The sequence below is a fragment of the Pseudorasbora parva genome, chromosome 16 (assembly GCF_024679245.1).
Source record: "Pseudorasbora parva isolate DD20220531a chromosome 16, ASM2467924v1, whole genome shotgun sequence".
Taxonomy (NCBI): Eukaryota; Metazoa; Chordata; class Actinopteri; order Cypriniformes; family Gobionidae; genus Pseudorasbora; species Pseudorasbora parva.
In genome coordinates this window covers 42,738,890-42,756,572 of record NC_090187.1, presented here as the reverse complement: position 1 = coordinate 42,756,572, position 17,683 = coordinate 42,738,890, and the positions used below count along the sequence as shown (strand labels likewise).

At 39.3% G+C, this 17,683-nt stretch overlaps 1 protein-coding gene across 5 annotated transcripts in view; it reads right to left on the bottom strand.

Moving 5' to 3' along the window:
* Nucleotides 1-17,683, bottom strand: part of plch1 (phospholipase C, eta 1) — a 141,145-nt gene that overhangs the window by 11,122 nt on the left and 112,340 nt on the right. For all 5 annotated transcript variants that reach the window (XM_067419101.1, XM_067419100.1, XM_067419097.1 and 2 more), the window contains 8 exons: nt 14,532-14,693; nt 12,345-12,407; nt 11,134-11,219; nt 6,156-6,253; nt 4,674-4,853; nt 2,986-3,093; nt 454-578; nt 23-107 (listed from right to left, as the gene is read on the bottom strand). In XM_067419101.1, coding sequence (XP_067275202.1) covers nt 23-107; nt 454-578; nt 2,986-3,093; nt 4,674-4,853; nt 6,156-6,253; nt 11,134-11,219; nt 12,345-12,407; nt 14,532-14,693 — 907 coding nt within the window. The remainder of the gene's footprint in view (nt 1-22; nt 108-453; nt 579-2,985; nt 3,094-4,673; nt 4,854-6,155; nt 6,254-11,133; nt 11,220-12,344; nt 12,408-14,531; nt 14,694-17,683) is intronic.

The window sequence follows — 17,683 nt, the reverse complement described above, 5'->3', positions numbered from 1 at the left end:
CCCTGGACACAAGAAGCCATACCATTATCATCCACAACCCTGGTCTGTTCTTTACAGCAGTCAACCGGAAGACCAATAATCTCCACCTCAACGAAAGGATCAATGATCTGTGAATGAAGTCACAAGCGTCAGATATATTCATTTTACTCATCTGAACCCTATAGGAAATGTGGGTAACACTTTAGTATGGGGAACACATATTCACTATTAACTATGACTTTTGCCTCAATAAACTCCAAATTTACTGCTTATTAATAGTTAGTAAGGTAGTTTTCGTAGTATTTAAGTTTAGGTATTGGAAGAATGCAGAATAAGGCATTAATATATGCTTTTTAGTACTAATAAACAGCCAATATCCTAGTAATATGCATGATGATAAGCAACTAGTTAGTAGTTAATAGCTAAACCTTAAAATAGTGTTACCGAAATGTGCTATTAGATGCGTCTGCTCACCTCTCCTCGGTCTCCCAGCATTGAGTCCGGAGGTTTGGGAAGCTGTTGTCCACTGATGATTTTTATCACCAGCTGTTTCTTAGGATTTGCAGGAAGCGGATCAGGATTGAGTGGGTTAAAGGCGCCTGGTACAGATTTTCAGAGAACAGAGGTGCTTGACTGCAGTGACAGATCACAGTGGTTACGTATGGTGATTTTTAACCCCTTGTGTGTCAAAGATCGCCGACGGCCCCAGATTACTATTGTTCAACATTCACTGCTCGTTAAAAACATCACACTTTTACTTTATCTGCCTCAATATCATTAGAGAGATTTAAGACTCCAGCAAAGAACGAACCAATTCTACATTTCTACGCGTGAACTAAGAAGCTAATAAACACACGATAAATATGGTATAAGTGTTTTGTGTGATTTTTTTCATGTGATTTCGGCTATTTTTTATCAATAATGGATGTCAACATTATGACTGCTGTAGCGATTAGCTCCACATAAAATGATAAATATAACATGTTTTAACAACAACATAAGAATGAAATCCCCATTATATCATGACAGGAAGCGAATACAAACACTCGATGGTGGTCTAAAGTGAAATTTTGAGTGAAAGTGTAATTTTAATCTTTTAAATTGTGTTATGTAGCTTGATGCTAACTGAAGCTCTAATGCACCTGTTGGACTAGGAGCTGTCTATTTGGTTACAGTAATTCACATAATGTGCTTTGTTTTTTTTAGAAAGACTTTAGATAATATGTGGAGTACTGTAAATGGATGTAATGTGCTGTTAATGGGGCATTTGGGCAGGCATTAAGGCTATAGTGTCCTTATAATGGCTATAGAATCAAAACAAGAATAATGAGGATTATGTCTCATAGACTCAAGGGTGTAAAAACGATCGTCGCGTGAGCACATTGCAGCATTAATTGAGCTGTTCTCCTCGCCAGACATTAGACAAAAGACTGCTAATGGGTGTCTGCAGGCCAACAACATATTTGATAGCATCTTCTCTAAAAAATCCCAACATGGTCTTTGAATAAAAATCATAGTTTTGGACATAGCCTATATAAAGCATGGCCACACTTGTGGCTTCACTTTAGTTGTTTATAACTTGTTTAATATTAAAGGTCCCATTCTTTGCGATTCCATCTTTCAAACTTTAGTTAGTGTGTAATGTTGCTGTTAGAGCATAAATAATACCTGTAAAATTATAAAGCTCAAAGTTCAATGCCAAGCGAGATATTTTATTTAACAGAAGTTCCCTTTCAAAGCCTACAGCGAACGGCCGGTTTGGACTACACCGCTGCACTTCCTGCTGTGATGACGTCACTAGAACCGTCTGTTGACGAACCCTCCGCCCACAAGAACACGCAAAATAGGGGCGTGGTCCTTTTGCTCTCGCAGGTCGAGAATAGGAGAATTGTTTTTGTAGAGTGTTTTTGTCGTCATGCCATTGAAACGCTGTTATTTTCATCCCGGAGTCAAATCACCTTTGTTTGGCCTTCCCACGGACGCTGTACGTAGAGATCAACGGCTACAGTTTAGGGTTAACTCGGTTCCGGAAAATTATAATCACAATTTAAAGCTATGTGCAGCACATTTAGCTGAGGACTGCTTCCTCAATCTCAATCAGTTTAATGCCGGATTCGCAGAAAGATTATTCTTAACGCAATTCTTGATGACGCAGTTCCCTCTTTGTCTGGAGAAGGCGTTGCTTATGGACCACAACCGGTAAGTGTATTTTATTATTTAAGTCGGTCCGTTTAACAGTTTATGTAACTCATGACACAAAGTGCAACGCTGTTTAGCTTTGTTAACTAACGTTAGATGGTAATTGAAACTAATCCGAAAAACTTAGCATATAAAAGTGTAGTAATTCATTCAGACACCATTGATTTTTTGGTGTTCGTAATGATCCGTTTAAACTACTGAATAGACAGCTGACCATTCTGAAACATCCAGCAAAAGTCTTTCCTGAGCAGGTTGTAATCGATCCTCTTCGATATTCTCAGCGTCTGATTCCGACTCAAATTGATAAGGCAATATAGACATTTTTGCAATAACATTGAGCGCGCGTATCTCCCCGTTATGATAAGAGGCGGGACCTTTCCGTGCAACGTGCTAAGCTGCTGTCCAATCACAGCGCGGGAAGCACTGGCCCAATCAGAACTCATTACGTGTTTCTGAAGGAGGGACTTCATAGAACAAGGAAATCATCAGGCCGTGACAGAGGAAACAGCGCTGTACAGATAAGTCAATTGTGTGAAAAAAACAGGTTTTTTTTACACGTGAAACATGAACTCATGTTATATTGCACACTGTAAACATAATCAAAGCTTTGAAAACACGCGAAGAATGGGACCTTTAATAACTATCTTGAGTAATTATTTCCGAGTATTCAGCTGTACACTCTCAAGTGTTGGCTTTCTAGATATATATTGGTTATGTGTATTTTCAGAATAACTTGTGAGCAGCTGTCTTTTTTACTATGGGTGACAGACAAGGGGTTAACAGTACTTTGAATGGGCTTTACTGTACCTTTACACATCAGGCCAGGTTTGAGCACATATCCACTGCCTCCGTTCACCATGAACTTGGCTCTGTTCAGCTGCATCATACGGCCCTCCGTCTGGTAGTTTAAAGCCACTGTGGGTTAAGCAAAAGACAAGCCATCTTATTCCTTCTGTTTTTCTTTCTTTCCTATTAACTCTCCATCCTTCCTTCACTTACTCGTTTTTATTCTAGGAAGTCATTTCTTATATTTATTCAGGTGTGTAAAGCTTAATAAACTGGATGGCTAACAAACTATGAAGTTTCATTATGGCCTGGTAAACATTTTATTCAATAAACAATCCGGGAGCAGAACTCAGCTGCGGTTCCACAACTTCCAATTTACTCTTGCTTATTGGACTCTCATGATGGCGCACACACGCACACGTTGTGTTTTCATGTTTTATGGGGACTTTACATTGATGTAATGGTTTTTATACTGTACAAACTATATTATCTCCCCTTACACTAAATCTACCCATCACGCAAAACTTTCTACATTTTTACATTTTCAAAAAACATCATATAGTCTGATTTATAAGCTGATTTCCTAAAGAGGACCAAAAAATGTGGGGACATTTTATACTCATAATGCAAGGTTTACCTGGACCACACACACACACACACACACATTTTGTGCATTTATTTTGCAAAGATCCTGGTTAATTCCTTATCCTCTTCCTTTTTTTAAGGATGATTGATCAAAATTGACAGTAAAGACATTTATAAACTTACAAAAGATTTCAAATAAACTCTGTTACTTTTCTATTTTTTAAACTTCTATGCACCAAAAAATCCTAATAAAAGTATCGGTTTCCACAAAAATATGAAGCAGCACAACCGTTATCAACATAGGTGATAAGAAGTGATTTAAGCAATAAATCCTCATATCAGAATGATTTGTGACGCTGTTGACTGGAGTAATGATGATAAATTCAGCTTTGATCACTGGAATAAATTACACATTACTATATAATCAAATAGAAAACTGCTGGTTTAAATTCTAAAAACATCCACAATTTTTACTGTATTTTTGGTCAAATGAAGGCAGCCTTGTTGTGCAGAAGAGACTTCTTTATAATACAATATATATTTGCCAAATTTGAACAAAAATGCAAAACAAATGCACTTTCACTCTGACGTTTGGACCCCAATGCATGTGTTTGTCACTCTCTTGTGAATAGTGCTTGTGTGTGCATGTGAAAAATGCATATGGGCATTTTCTTAACTGACATGCAGAATTGCACGAGTGGACTAGTTTGTCAATTTGTCTCCATAACCAAGATGACGTGCAGTAGGGAACATACGCCTGATAAAACATTCTTTTTCTGATTTTTTTACTTTTATTGTAAGTGGCAATGGATAGTGGATAAAATATATAATGTATGACTCATTTAATGAACAACTGCCTCATTTTGGTCATTTGAACGAATCGTCATTTCAAACAATCTCATAAAAATTATTTAATACAGTTGTAATTTTTCAGTATTCTGTCAGTATACAAAATTTTTATGATAATGTTTAGTCTAATTTACATATGCATATATCTGAGTGACTCAGATACTGATAATTAAGTATTCTTACATGATTGAAGGAGGCCTTTTTGAAACTATGCATGGGCAATAACAGCGAGTTTTTATTTATGAATGTCCATTTATTTGTGTGTCTTTCCTCACCTAGTTGGCAACCCACATTCCAGTATGTTTGTGGGTTAAAGTTGCTGGAGTCGATCCGGTAGGCAGAGGGATAGATCCGAGAGAGCTGGCGTTGGTTAAAAGTCAGGAAGCGCTCAGATCGATGGTGCACCAGGTGCTGAGCTCGTGTCTCACTGAACGACAGGACATTGAAGGGCGATCCTGAGAGAGGTGTGACAAAGTCTGGGTTAAATGCATTCATATACAGTATATAATATACACACAGATCAGGCAGAACATCCTAATATTGTGTTGGTCCCCTTTTGCTGCTAAAACAGCCCTGACCTGTCAAGGCATGGTCTTCACTAGACCCCTGAAGGTGTGCTGTGGTATCTGGCACAGGGATGTTAGCAGCAGATCCTTTAAGTCCTGTAAGTCGTGAGGTGGATCGAACTTGTTTGTTCAGCACATCCCACAGATGCTCGATTGGATTGCGATTTTGGGAATTTGGAGGCCAAGTCAACGCCTCAAACTCGCTGTTCAAAACCTCAAACCATTCCTGAAGCATTTGTGCTTTGTGTCAGGAGCATTATCCTTACTGGAAGAGCCACAGCCACCAGAATACCGTTTCCATGAAAGGTTGAACATGGTCTCAGCAATGCTTAGGTAGGTGGAGCGTGTCAAAGTAACATCCACATGATGGAGGAGCCAAGGTTTCCTAGCAGAACATTGCCCAAAGCATCACACTGTCTCCGGCGGCTCGCCTTCTTCCCATAGTGCATCCTGGGGCCATGTGTTCCCCAGTTAAGTGACACACACACACACACCCGGCCATCCATGTGATGTAAAAGTAAACGTGATTCCTCAGACCAGGCCACCTTCTTCCATTGCTCCGTGGTCCAGTTCTGATGTTCATGTGCCACTGTTGGTGCTTTTGGCGGGGTCAGGGGTCAGCATGGGCACCCTGACTGGTCAGCAGCTATGCAGGCCCATACTCAACAAACTGAGATGCTCTGTGTATTCTGACAGCTTTCTATCAGAACCAGCATTAACTTCTGGAGCAGTTTGAGCTCCAGTAGCTCGTCTGTTTGATCGGACCACACGGGCCAGCCTTCGCTCCTCACGTGCATCAATGAGCCTTGGCCGCCCATGACCCTGTGGCCGGTTCTCCACTGTTCCTTCCTTGGTCCACTTTTGATAGATACTGACCACTGCAGACCGGGAACAGCCCACAAGAGCTGCAGTTTTGGAGATGCTCTGACCCAGTCGTCTAGCCATCACAATTTGGCCCTTGTCAAACTCGCTCAAATCCTTACGCTTGCCCATTTTTCCTGCTTCTAACAAAACTTTGAGGACAAAATGTTCACTTGCTGCCTAATATATCCCACCCACTAACAGGAGCCGTGATGAAGAGATCATCAGTGTTATTCACTTCACCTGCAATAACGTTAGGCCTGATCGGTGTATATTATATGTGTATTCATATAATAATTAATAATTAGATAAAACAGAAAGGTTCCTCACCCTCATCTAAACACTCCTGAGAGGCCACAGAGTTGGTGAAGACCACCAGATCTGATAGATCTCTACTCAGCTTTATCGTTTTCCTCCTCCTTCCACCTCTAAAGAAAGAAAGAAAGACACAACAAAATATTGGAAGTTTGAGAAACATCTCACTATTAGATGCAATGCTCCAGGTCAGATACACAATACAAAGAAATTTGAAAAATAAAAATTTTGAGAAATAAAAATATAAGAAATAATAATTTCCATAAAGGTGCACTATGTAGTATTTTTGCAGTAAAATATCCAAAATCCACTAGGCCGGTGTTATATATTTTGTTCAGTTGAGTTCTTACAATATCCCAGATGTTTACAACTATTTGTAAATTGTGAGAAAATTGCTATTTTAACCAAGGACCGGGACGTTTCAGCATAGCGTCTGAGGGAGTCGCCTGTCAATTGCGCCATATCTGCGCTACCCTCAGTTTTATTCTTCATTTACATTTAATTATTTAGCAGACGCTTTTATCCAAAGCGGCTTACAAAAAAGGGGAGAGCAATAGAAGCAATGAAACAAACAAGGCCAACAACCTGTAAGAGCTGTAAGAAGTCTCAATTAATTAAGCACAGTACAATTTTTTTTTTTTTTTTGGGACAAACAAACAAAATTGAATGGATAGTTAAGTGATATTCTTTATTGGTCAGGGGCAATTGGAAAAGATGTGTCTTAAGAATTAAAAAAAAAATGGCTACAGACACGGCAGCACGAATTGAGATCGGCAGGTCATTCCACCAGGTGGGAACGGTCCAGGAAAATGTCAGTGAGAGCGATTTCATGCCTCTTTGGGATGGAACCACGAGGCGTCGCTCACTCGCAGAAGCGCTTTACTCTTATCAGTGTGAACATGTGACAGCAGCGCCAAATGAATGCACAGAGTAACGTCATAACATCATTTTCAACACACTTAAATATATCTAATATGATGAACAAAGCTGCTTTACCTTATAATCATGACCGGAAAAAGCGGAAGTGCACGCGCCCGGCGACTGTGTCCCGTCATAATAAAAGTCCCGGTACTCGCGAGCCTTGTGTTTGTGTAACAATCGCTCCAGCAGCCGTGCTCAGCTCCACAACACTCGGTCCTGCTCTGCTTCACTACAGTAACGTTAATAACCGCATCCATGAACGTGATTTCTGCCCGAGTCCTAGTTTCCACCGGCTGTGAGGTGAAGACCACATGTCTCAAGATACTGTGCTCACACTTGCCATCATCAAACTACGCCTTTGTTTAGAATAGGCGACCTCTAGTGGACGGAAAGTTGCATAGTGCACCTTTAATAAGTAAAATACAAGCAAACATTACAATATAAAGCAGCAAAACAGTTTTCAACCTTGATAATTATATATAAAAAATGAATTAGCATCTCGAGCATCAAATCATCATATTAAAATTATTTCTAAAGGTTCGTGTGACTGAGACTGGAGAAATGATGCTGAAAATTCAGCTTTAATCACAGGAATAAATTACACTTTATTATATATTCACATAGAAAACACTTATTTTATGCTGTAATAATATTTCATTGTTTTTACTCTATTTTGAAAATAAACGCAGCTTTGGTGAGCTTAAGAGATGTTTTTCAGAAACATTAAAGAATAATACAGATCCCATTGTTTTCCTCTCAGATAATATATAAACTAATGAAAATGTCCTCATAACAGTGAGAGGTTTGAGATCAGCCTGTTAAATCAATCACTGCAGACGCCTTGACTAGGAAATCAGGGGGAAATTAAAGATAAGAAAAGCCCCTTGCAGAGTGAAAGTTTCATTACAAATGACTTTCCTCATGGTGTTGATGTAGTCCATTAAGCATCCAAACGATGGCAAATCCTCATTAACATAAGACGCTAACAATCCCTTCATGACTGCCACATTATGGGGTGAATCTGAAACAGTTGTGCCATGTGCTGGTGGTGATTTCAGTGCATCTCAATGTAAATCAGCACAAACATGTCTCCTATGTAAATTTGGCTCATTATAAGTTATAGCAACTTATTCACAAAACAGCTCTATTTTCCAATTAAAGGTACAGTATGTAATTTTTCGCCACTAGAGGTCGCTTATTCAAAACAAAGGCGTAGCTTAATGACACATTAGCCACGTTTGCATGCACACTTTTTTTGTCATTCCGAGTGGCTTCAGTTCATGTGTGTGTGGTAACGCAATGTTTTATATTACACACATTTGAGTGTGTTGAGAGTTATGTTATAATGTTACTCTGTGTGTTCGCTCTGCGGCTGCTGTGAGACACTTGTTCACACTGCAGTGAGAGATCATATTAGGCATGGTAAAACATGTCACTCACAGTAAATCAAGAACACCAGATTTAAACAATGAGACTAACTGTGTTGAGCTGGAGGACAATGATTCGTTTCTGTCCATCAATGATCCAAACAGTTGCTCACCTGTCTAATAAAACTCATTATATATTAAAGCGGCTTTCGTTTTTCCATGGTTTCTACTAAATAAAAAATAAATAAAAATAATAAAAATAGAGGGTAACGCGGGTGTGATGTCACTGATAGGTGACGCATACTCGTGTCCTGGTTAAAATGGCTTATTTCTCTGGATTTAAAGGGGGGGGTGAAATGCTGTTTCATGCATACTGAGCTTTTTCCACTGTTAAAGACTTGGATTCCCATCCTAAACATAGACGAAGTTTAAAAAACTAATGTTGGACGTTTGATGGAGTATTTCTGTGTTAAAAATACTCCATCCGGTTTCTCACAAGTTTCGGAGAGTTTTTTTCGAGTATGGGTCTATTTGACGTTAATAGAGTGGAAGGTCCTTGTATGGGCCGTACGGGCTCTTCTCCCAGTAGGGTGGGCGCGTGACTAGAGCGAGAGAGGAAATGCACGCCCATAAACACTCTCAGCTGCAGATCCAGTCGATCCAGGCGCCGCGCTCCACTTTATTCCTATGGGAGACGTCGAGCGACTTCAACGCTTCAGCACAGCATTCTGGGAAGGCAGCGCTGCATTTGACCCGATTTGAACGCAGAAATGACGGGAAGCTTCACAACATCGCTTCAGTCGCGTCGCAAAAGTGGATCTCCACGCCACTGCTGTCAGGACTTTACCAAATCATACCAAAGAAGTGTGTTTTTGACGGAGCGGTCCCAGCGATAAAGGTTCGGTCCTGCTTTGGAAGCAGCCGGTGAGTAAAACTGCTTCAAATGTCTGTGCTGTCGGCTATCGTCGCGTGAGTAAACATCAGTAAACGACACGATCGCGTGCTTCGTCATTCAAATGCGCTAACGGACTCTATTGTTGTTCTCTGTATAACGTTACACTAGTCTGACGTGCAAAACCGTTTTGCTTGCTGCTGCTAAGGTTTAGTCGCATACAATAGTCCATAAACCGAATCATGTCCTCATAAACTGCGAGTAAACACACACAAATGTTGACAGGCCACTAAATACAGTCCATACCACAGAGACGGACGTCCTGCTGCTGCTGTTTCTCCTGTTCAAATTATTTCAGCCTCCGAATCTGATTCTGGATCATATCTGTATTAGCTGAATCTGATCGATAGCCATGGGCTTCTCCACGCTTGAGGACGTCACCACTTTGCGCTCGTCATTCTTTAGCTCCGCCCACACGATACACCTCCAGGCGCTCGTTTTTTTCCGGAAAGACTCGGTACAGCCCATATTTCTTTTATAAATATAATAAAACTAAAGACTTTTCGGAGATATGAAGGATTCAATACTACTCTACAGGTACTCAAGATTGAAGGTACAAAAGAGTGTTTCACCCCCCCTTTAAACATTCTTGGAAACATTTGGGATAAAGCAAATACACAAGTCAACAAAATATATAACACTGTTCTAGTGGTTTTTGGATATTTAATGCAAAAATCGTACATATTGTGCGTTTAACTTGCTAATCTCTTTGCCAGGTGGTACATTTTGTGATTTTATGAAATGTCTTTACATGTTGTCTAGCAATCATGGCAGCATGTAATTAGTTAAATGATAACGAGAGGCTGAAACCGGTGTTTGGATCGCAGTGGTGGAGTGATGCTTTGACTTTCGACCTATCGTGCTCAGTAATTGTGATCATGTGATCTTGTCTCACCAGTTTCATCAAAGAGCAGTTCTGCTCAATGTGACCGTCATTCTCTGACCGAGGACACTACACATTAGTATCTCAGTCGCTTCGTCTCGCTCTCTTATTTGCATGCTTGCACACGTACTTTAGGGTTATCTTTTAGCGCTTGAGCGGCATCATGATATCTAGGAAAAGACCTAGGGTTGGAATATGAAGAAGCAGAACAATTTTTAACATTGATAATAATCAGAAATGTTTCTTGAGCAGCAAATCATTATATCAGAATGATTTCTGAAGGATTAAGTGGCACTGAAGACTGGAGTAATGATGATAAATTCAGCTTTTATTACAGAAATAAATTACATTTTAAAATATATTCAAATGAGAAAGAATTGCCATATAACAATATTATTGTTTTCACTGTATTTTTGATTAAATAATTTTAAAACCCCAAACTTTTGAACAGTATAATGTTTACATACACAAATATGTATTTTTTATTTAATAATTTAATAATAATCAAAGCTAACTCTTTAACTACAGGACTGAAGCTTAGCGGTGTTGATGGACTCGATCGACTCCATCTGTGTTTGATCATCGCTCTAAATCTGATCCAGAAGAAACAGGATTTTCTTTTTTATGAAACTTACCCACAAGTGTTGATAAGGAATGCACGAAGCTTTAGTTTGTTTGTTTAAAGGCAGAGGCTCTGTTCTCTCTTTTGATATATTGTACATTCAGATATTCCAGGGGCCATGAAAGTTGTGTGAAAATGATCAAAAATGCTGGCGCTGGCAGGAAACTTTAAAAAGAATACTCTGGCGGAGTTAATAAACCGAAAATGTACACGATCCACTAAAAAGACTGACATAGAGACAGACGAACCTGTTGAACTGTCCACCCGACGGCTCCTGCTGACTGTCATCATCTGTTTCTACACTCTGACATTTCAGCCTTGATTTGGAGTGCCTCTGTGGGAACACACACACACACACACACGCGCGCGCACACACTAAATAAGTACGTGGAGTGAATGCTTACTCCTTTGCTCTAGATGGGAGGTAATAAAATTCTTCCACACAACAAAGAGGAAAAGAAATGCACTGGCCTGCTATAAAAGACATACTTAACCATATCAGTGTGTGTCTGTGTTTATATTTGTGTGTGTATGTGTGTGGGTGAGAGAGTGTATTTGTTTGTGTGTGTCTAAGTTTGTGTGTTTGTGTGTCAATGTGTGTTCGTAAGTGTCTGTAAGTTTGCGTATGTGTTTCCATGTATTTGTGTTTTCGCGTGTGTGTTTGTTTTTGTGAGTGAATTTGTGTGTGTCCGAGTATGTGAGCGAGTGTATGTGTTTTTGTGTTTATATTTGGGTGAGAGACGCACACACACACACATGTCGAGAGTGGGAGGAAATACCACGCGCCCATCTCCTGTAGGAATGACGGATGTGATCTACAGAAGACGAGAAACCGCAACATAACGCTGACAAGCCTGATTGCATTTTAATAAAAAAATCAATAAAGTGTAGACAGCCCAACGATAGCGCACAATCAGACTCATGGAGCGATGACCACAAGCCTTGTTTACTCACTTCATTGATTTGCTTCTGAAGTGTTCAATTACACACAGACCACATTCAATATAAGCGATGGAGAGGAGCGAGCGATCACAGAGAGCGAAATATGAGAACGCCTCTAGAGCTCAGAGCTGTCATTATGCATACACAATCATATCTCGGAGTGAATATCAGATGTTAAGTGAACAGGTGTGCTTAATCAATGTGTGCTTCGTGTTATATAACCTCAGTAAATGTATAAAGAGACCCAGCAGTGGCCCTCTGATATCTGATCAGAATGACTGATGCATCTTTATGATCGGTTTCACACCTCAATCAATCAATAGCGATTATTCTTCAAATCCTCCAGCCTCTGGGGAGCAAAACGGACACATTTATCTAACGTTTGAGAGTGCAGACACCGAGGACAGGAAGTAGGATAGTCAGACCTGATTCTGCAGACGAGAGAGAGAAAAGAGAGAAAGAAAAAGAAGAGAGAGAGAGTGGGAGAAAGACAGAAAAATACTGTCTGTGTTCTGACCTTGTGCTTGAGGTTACTGATGAAGGAGCGGCTCTGGGATTTCTTCATGCCATCTTTGGAATTCTGGAATACACACACACACACACACACACACACACACAGACAGACAAACACATAAACACACACACACACACACAGACACACACACATAAACACACACACGCAAACACACACATTAGGTTTTAATGTTTCATGGGGACTTTCCATAAACATGATTTTTCTATTGTTCAATCACACAATAGTGGCCCAGTTGTCACTGTCGATTTTCACAAAACGCAAAACAGCCGCATGTGATCACAAAAAATGTATGTAAGAAAGGTTTGGAATGACACGAGGGTTAGTAAATGATGTCATATTTCCCTTTTTGTGATTGAACTGTTCCTCAAACTGTCGAGTGTCTAAATCTATTGAAATGAGTCTTTGTGGTCACACATGGACAGAGAGATGTTTTTACATGCAGTGATGCATAAAATTAGCGCAACAGTAACTTAAGATCATCCTTAGACAGAACGCTCGCTCAACGTTCCCTGTTTTTTTGAATAAATATTATGCAGGAACACTGGAGGAGGGAGAAAATCCCTCTGTGCATCACAAACGGCACATCAGAATGAATGTTTAGAGAGCGCAAAGTCTAATAATAGGGCAAGAAGAGAGGCAGAGCGAATGTTAATTAAGGGATTCTCCGTGTCTTTTTCTCGATTGCAAGACTAATGTGTGTGCGCTGATTATATATTCTCATTCTTTTCTTTCTTCACAGCTGCCTCTTATAGTAGAGGCTGAGCATTTTATTGTTTCAAGAACAGCTTCATGCATCTTTATATATTAGGGATGACCAATTTCATGATTCAATTTGATTTCAATTCACAAGTTTACGATTTGATTTAGATTAAATTCGATTTATTAACGATTATTTTAATTGTGACCAGGAGAGCCGGCGAGAGAACAGAGGAGCTCAGACGCATAAAAGGAGGAGTGCCGACGAGAGATGAGAGAGGACTAGGGGCCTATACCATGAAGCTGGTTTAGCTGGATAGCCAGATATGTTTAAGCTTACTTTGTGCCAATCCTGGGTTTTAGGTACCCATTTTAAGAGGTTTGGCTTTTAGCTGTGTTAATCTCTATAGTAACTTACGCTCTACGGCTAACCTGCTCCAGGGCATATTCTATGTTATATAAAAACTAACTAAATGTATATCTCAATCTCAGAATTGTGTGGATATTTGTATTAATTTTGGACATTTGAGACAATGCTGCATAGATTTTGAACCCGGCAGCACTGTAACAAAAGAAATCACATTACAAGGAGGTTATTGGTTATTTTTACATTAAATCACATTAATGATATTAAATCACACCATGCGTCCTTGCAGTTGTCTTCTTGACTGGTCTTGAGATATAATCCTCTAAGTCTAAGACCAAGACAAGAAGCCGATCTCAGCCCCGCCCAGAACATTTGAGATTCGGGATAGTTCGGTCTGGACTTGATCCATAGAGGAGTAATTATGCCGGAACAGAAAGAGTTCGGACCAATGAAATTGTCAGGGTGGGTTTTAGACGATGACGGACATCTAGAAAACAGTAACATAATCCATCAATATCATCAAAGGCGCTTTGATTGAATTTGTTCTAATCCTAAACGGAGAGCTTGCTCGTATATGCATTCACCTTCACTATTTCTCTCAGAAATGTTCATGTTGGTAAGTAACTGTGTATCCTTAAATTCTTTTAAAACACAGGCAAAGATCGTTAATTCCAGCGTGCGTGCAGACAGGGTTGCCAAGTTTTTACAACAAAACCCGCCAACTACTAGCCCTAAACAAGGTCTATCCAATTGAGGCCTTTCCTGGTTTGGTTGAAACACGCCCCATAATCACAGCCCAATGAGCATCAGACTTATATTCTGACTAGAATTGAGTATGACCATGTCAGGCTAGTCGAGACCTTCAAAAAATGGTCTTAAGACCGGCCTCGAGACCAACACTGGTCTTGAATCCTACAACTCTAGGAGGGGCTCTAGTTTCATTCATTCATCAACTGAAAACAGGGTAAGCAAATCAATTCTTGGGATTTAAGAATCAATATCGGTTCATAAAAATGAGAATCGATTAAAATCAAGAAATCGATATTTCTTTACCCAGCCCTATTATATATCTTTACACAGATCCGGGAGTGGGAAGAGCATGCTACCTTGCGCAGGTTTCTTTGGAGGCCCTCGTGTGTGGCCCGGAGCAGCGCTCGGATGGAGAAACTGTCTGTGTCCTCTTTGTCCCCGATCTGAGACTCTTTCATCAGAGAGTCCAGCTTCTTCCTGATGTGTGACTCCACCTGGTGCTGACTGGGCCCATTAGACTGAAATGCAGAAAGATGCTCTGTCAAAATGTGCAGATCACAATTCATCTACATAAATATTATTAAGGAATCAAAGAAGAAAATAGCTCCCATTATTTCTAAGACCACATGCAAACTGCAGATATAAACTGCCTTAACCCCTTAACTTCAGCCACACTTTTTGAGCATAGATGTGAGAATGCATGTAAAAATATATATTTTTTTACTTAATCCGAATGGTATGAAAGGCTTTGGCAGTTGCTACGTAAACACACAAAAACACTGGGGAAAAAAAGAAGAAAAAAAAGTCACGCTTGTACTGTGCGCATTGGAAAATAATGTAAAAATGAATTTCAGCGATTGGTACTGCGCCCAAACAAATTCTGACTGAAAGTTTATTTTTTAGTTATCAACATTAAATTTGGAACACAAATTTGGCTTTGGTTTTCTTGCAGTTTTAGAGTAAAACATGTTTTTTAAAATATATATTTAATATAAAATTAAAAATAATATTTTTGTGCATTTTTCATAATAAATTAAAATTCTGTAAAAAAAAATTACACGCACGCACACACGCACGCACGCACGCACACACACACACACGCACACACACACACACACACAAAGAGATCAAACTTAAGTGTGTGATCCAAAGTATTCAAGATTTATGACGGTTTAAGTTTTTTTTTTCAGGTTTATGCTCAAAAAGTGAATAAATGGGTCATAACTACAGCGTAAATATACTTTAGTACCATAAAAATCCCTTAAAATACAAAATATTTCATAAAAAAAATTATCGAAATAATATACTAAAATATAGTACAATCATATAATTTAAATTAAAAAATGGTAATTTTTGACCGCCACGTGAAGAGCACCAGAGGGTTAAAGACACTTTATTGCTGAAGTGAAGCAAATTAAAAAAAATGACTGTAAAACAAATGTACTAAATATTTTGTATTTTATACAAAATATATTTTTTACAAAATTATTTTTGGTCTAAAATAACTTTATAATCAAAGGAATCTATAAGTCGTATATAATTTCCATAATAAGTACTGCTTTTAAATGTGCACTATGTAGTATTTTTGCAGTAAAATATCCAAAATCCACTAGGCCGGTGTTATATATTTTGTTCAGTTGAGTACTTACAATATCCCAGATGTTTCCAGCTATTTGTAAATTGTGAGAAAATTGCTATTTTAACTAAGGACCGGGATGTTTCAGCATAGCGTCTGAGGGAGTCGCCTGTCAGTTGCGTCATATCTGCGCTACCCTCGGTTTTATTCTGCAGAAGCGCTTTTCTCTTAGCAGTGTGAACATGTCACAGCAGCGTCGAGCAAACACACAGAGTAACGTAGAGCTGCATGATATTGGAAAAAAATTACATTCGCGATATTTTTTCACCCAGCGATATATATTGCGATATTGAGAGCCATCAATCCAGGCTAAAGTCAATCATTACCCTTCCCTGATATTAATAATTTCACTAAAATGCAAGCTTCGTTACAAGAGACAAAAAGAAATGTTGGAAAGTGTGTGTAAACATGAAACTAAACCTCCAGTAGGTGGCAGCAGGTGACATTCAAACGATTCATTCAAACGCTAAATCGTTCTGAACATGATTTCTGCCCGAGTCCTGTTTTCCACCGGCTGTGAGGTGAAGACCACATGTCCCAAGATACTGCGCTCACACTTGGCGTCATCAAACTACGCCTTTGTTTAGAATAGGCGCCCTCCAGTGGACGGAAAGTTGCATAGTGCACCTTTAAAAGTATGCTAAAGTATGCTTCTTTGCCACAAGAGTAAACAGTGTGAATTCTGTAACTTTACTATGTGTAGCAAAATAAATATTTGCTGTGAAAGGGGCTTAAGTGATGTGTGTTCTTTCTCTTCACTTCAATGGCTATTCATGAATCATTTGATTAAAAATCAAGGCCTGCAAGCTGATCTGAGAGAGCATTAAATGGCTCAAAGTGTTCCAATTATGCAACAAACAAGGTTACATTTTGTTTTGTTTGATTTCTGTCTGTTTTTTTGAACAGGTAAATGGCTTTCATATCTCTCAGCCATAATGAGCGTCAACGTACAGCATTGCTAGTGTGTTTTTTGTATTTCCTGACACGTTTAAGTAGGCGTGTAATGAGATGAAGGATAGAAACCTTTAACTGGCTCCCAGCAATGACTTGCGGATCATTAAACATTAATTACTCCTAATAAAACAACATAAATATTTTGCAAGGGTACATTAAAATGCTATTAAAGCATTCTTCTTTCAAGATCAACACAAATACTTAACCAGGAAACTAATTTATTGTTGATGAATGAGTCCGGGAAAAAAACGTGTTATATCGATTTCAGCATCAAAATCTGGAGGAAACAGTCGGCGGGCTGATTGTGAAGGAGGCTCTGTTAATGGCAGCCCTTCTGGAGGGATCTCTTGGCAAATGGCCATGTTGTTGCATAAAAGAGTGTTTGCACAAAAACAGAAGCTCACCAGGGGTTCGGGCTGCGATTGATCGGCTTTTAGAGACGGACACTAAGAGCTCACTGTGAGCCAGAGTGGTGTGAGGAGGCAGACTCAATACTGCCTCCATTAAAACAGAGATTTTCAGAAGAGGTCGCAGTGTTTACATGTTGCATATGCAAGGAAAAGTAGCTAAGTAAACCCTTTGCAGAATCTGTGAATAATTTTGATCATGATTCCCTTGTTTGTCCTGAGCAGTTAAACAGCCCAACCTTCTTCAGAAAAATCCTCCAGGTCCTACACATCCTTCAGTTTTCCAGCATCTTTTGCATATTTGAACCCTCTCCAGCAACAATAGTATGATTTTGAGATCCATCTTTTCACACTAAAGACCATTATAGAGGGACTCACACACAACTATTAAAAGAGGTTCAAATATTCACTGATGCTCCAGAAGGAAATGGGATGTCTTAAGAGGCGGGGGTGAAAACTTGAGTCCCTCAGTTATAACCGTAATTAAACTAAACTATCCCTGTCCTCTCTT